The 3,111-nt window shown below is 51.3% G+C and overlaps 1 protein-coding gene across 1 annotated transcript in view; it reads right to left on the bottom strand.

Annotated features, from left to right (window-relative positions):
* MSX1 (msh homeobox 1) overlaps positions 1-2,553 on the bottom strand; it is a 7,105-nt gene extending 4,552 nt beyond the window's left edge. The window contains exon 1 of the mRNA XM_026077795.1: positions 2,376-2,553. Within this exon, the coding sequence (XP_025933580.1) occupies positions 2,376-2,553 (178 nt within the window). The remainder of the gene's footprint in view (positions 1-2,375) is intronic.
* Positions 2,554-3,111: the final 558 nt, after the last annotated feature.

Below are 3,111 nucleotides of genomic sequence, written 5' to 3'. Positions count from 1 at the left end.
GGAGCAGCGGCTGCATTGCTAATTGCGAGAATAAACAATCTGTCACGATTAGTCAGTGCCTCTAATAGGCAGACAAGTGATGTTGTTTTTAGGCGCCAGCAGCGGTCTGATCAAAGACTTCAGCTGGAGGGGGACTATTGAGGACGTTAACCCGCATCAAGGGAGCAAGGCGCCTTAGCCCTGGGACATCGGCACATTCAGCCTGACAAAATTAGTTTGATCTACCAATCACACGACATTTTCCCAAAGCCCGGTGCTCGGCGCAAAGACGCACTTTTCTGTCCCCCCCCGCCCCCCGCCCCACCTAAGAAAACACGCACACAAATATCGATACGTTGTGTTTCACGTAGTCCCCTTGATCCTACAGGTAGGATTTTTTTTTTCTGATCCCAAATGCAACCGTGCAAAAGAAAAAGTGATGTGTTTATTAGACCTCCAGGCAACTCCTAGGCTGCTTTCGATCTCATTGTTTTGATGGAAATATAAATAGAAAAATAGAGCTGCTGGGTTTTTTTTTCTTTTTTTTTCTCCAGACTGGTTTCAACACTGGGATGTTGCTGAGGTTTGAGGAGATGAGTGTGTATCCCATACTGGGAGCGAGATCCCGCTTTCATTGAGAGTTGACAGAATGAGATAATTAGCTCTTTATTTATCTCTCAGCAATGAACGCTTTGTGTTTACGTTTCTGTCATACTTGGTGGTATTTTAATCACTGTACCATAGCAAGGGCTTGATTCTAATTCACGTGCTGGCAAGCGCTTGGGCTGAAAACGGGGAGCCAGTAAAGTTTCTTTCGTTTCTTGTTTCTTTCTTTCTTTCTTTCCTTTCTTTCTTAATGAAATAGAGAAGCTCTCAGTTAGTAAGGAAGAAATCAAGTTTACAAAACGAAATCTTCCCCGAGATAGTTTTCTTTGTTTAACAGGAGAATTTTTAGTATCAAAACTCTTCTTACCTTGCTTGCTGTACTCTGAGTGACCAAAATACTAATGGATTTTAGGAACTTTTTTTGTTTTACTTCTATTATGTTGATATTATGACTTGCTTTCTTATTTTCCTGCCTTGGCTGTAACTGAAGTGAGGGGTTGGGGGGGTAGAATAGGTGACTTTATTGGTGCTTGTTCCAATCCAGTGTTTTTATTGGGAACCGCGGCGCTTCCCTAAAGGCACTTGTGCTAGATAACAATATTGGGCAACCAGCATCCTAAACAGTCCCGTTTCATATAATGAATGTGCTAGGCAAAGCGATTACCCATAGCATTTTATTTCAGCGGGAATACAGCAAATGATGCGTGGGGATGGGAGGAAGGAAAGGAGGCAGCTCTAAGCCAATTCAGGGCATTGTCTGTCTTTTGTAAACGTTATCTTTAAATTAATACGGAGAAGTAAGAAAGAAGGAGTGTTGTTGTTGTTTTCCTTGTTTCTATTTTATTTCCCCCGAAACAGTAGCTCTCAGGTTACAAGAGGTCAGAGCGCTCTTTAAAACACACGGAGCCTTTGCGGATTTGGAAAGGGCCACTCCATGTCCTGGCATGTCAGAGCATCCCGCACCCGGTGGTAAAGGAGCTTTGCTGCTTTGCAGGAGCCCTTCACCCCCCGAGGATGGAGCCGGCCACGACGGCGCGGAGGGAGCCGCCCGCCCGCCCGCGCCCGCGCGGAGTGCTCCCGCCCGCTGCGTTTGCTCCGCGACCCAGCCTCGGCGCAAGCTCCGCAAGAGCGGAGCCGCCGCGAGGGCGAGAGCTGTCCCGCAGGTTTTTGCAGCCCTCAGATCCCTTCACGTCTGAACTCCCCCTGGTCCTGTCTCCGCGCCTTCTCCACTAAACATTTAATAAGGCGAAAAGACTTAATTTCTGCCTCGCTCCCTCCTTTTTTTTTCTCCCCCTCTCTCCCCCTCTTTCGCTTTTCCTTTTTGCATAGATCAAACATCACCTAAACTACTTTTAAGGCTACAGCCACCTGGTCAGTTCCTCGGGAACAGGTTAGCAGGAGCGGTAATTTGGGTGTCCAAACTCGAGCCGATGAGGCGTCCTTGTCTCTTTAAGGCTCGGAGGAGCAGGGGCTGAAAGGAAGGCTCTATTTCAAGTGGCCCAAATTAATTTGATCGCGACATTATGATGCACTTGGAAAAGATGAAAGAAAAGGCTGGCCGTCTCCTTCAAGATCTCTATAATTATAGATAATATATCCTATTTCAAAGCAATTAGCTCAATCAGGCGTAACGAGGCACTTTGCTGCCAGGGAGTAACAATGCCTTACGGTTATTTAAGCTTCAAGATGTCAAGCAGACTTCGAGACTCTTTGCTTTGCCCAAAAGACAACTTGGCTGTCTTGGTGAAAGCCCCATGGCTAAGGCAGTAGTTTCCCTTCGGAGACAACACGCCGATTTTTGCAAATCTCCTGCAGAGGTGCCACCTCGCCGCCGCTTCTCCAGGCGGCCGCATCGGGGGGAGGCGCGGGGATGCGGCATCTCCTCTCCTCCTGCTCCCTCAGCACCAGCCTGCCTCCCTGCGCCCGCTCAGTCCGGGCTCCTAGGGCTCTCCACGCCTTTCCTCGCATCCCGGGGCTGGTCCCGGCTATTCCTGCCCGGGTTCTAGAGACGCGGCCGGGACGAGCCGGCCCCCGTCGCGGCCGCCCCGCGCCCGGTTTCGGGCCCCGCTTCCCTCCAGCGCCGCGGCCGCGGGAGAGCCGCCCCGCCGGGCCGGGCCAGCCGCCACCGCCGCCGGGCTTCCTTCCAGCCCCCGGAGTTTCACACTGCAGTTGTTGGTCCCTTGCTTTTTTTTTACCTTCAAACGCCTGCAGCTGACAACGGTCCCAAGAGCAAACAGAGCATCCGACCCCCGGGTGCACCTTCCCGTGCATTAGCAGCGAGCTGTCGCGTTTATTTATGTGCGTACACGTGTGTGGAGGGATGTCTGCAATAACAGCTAGCGCGGGGAGCAGAGTCTGAAGTGCTGAAAACCCCTCAGTCTTGCCCAAAACTGAAGGAAGGGTGCGCGGAGCGGGCTGTCCCTGCTGTTTCAAGGGGCGGCGTGTGCGGGTGTGGGTTTAGATCGAAATGCCAAAAAGGGACGTTCACCCCCCCTTCCCCGCCGCCGCTGCAAGCGGGGCCCCCGA

Source organism: Apteryx rowi, unplaced genomic scaffold (assembly GCF_003343035.1).
Source record: "Apteryx rowi isolate R43461 unplaced genomic scaffold, aptRow1 scaffold_462, whole genome shotgun sequence".
Classification (NCBI taxonomy): Eukaryota; Metazoa; Chordata; class Aves; order Apterygiformes; family Apterygidae; genus Apteryx; species Apteryx rowi.
Note: the sequence above shows the minus strand (reverse complement) of the source record. Positions and strands in the feature narration are given on the sequence as shown.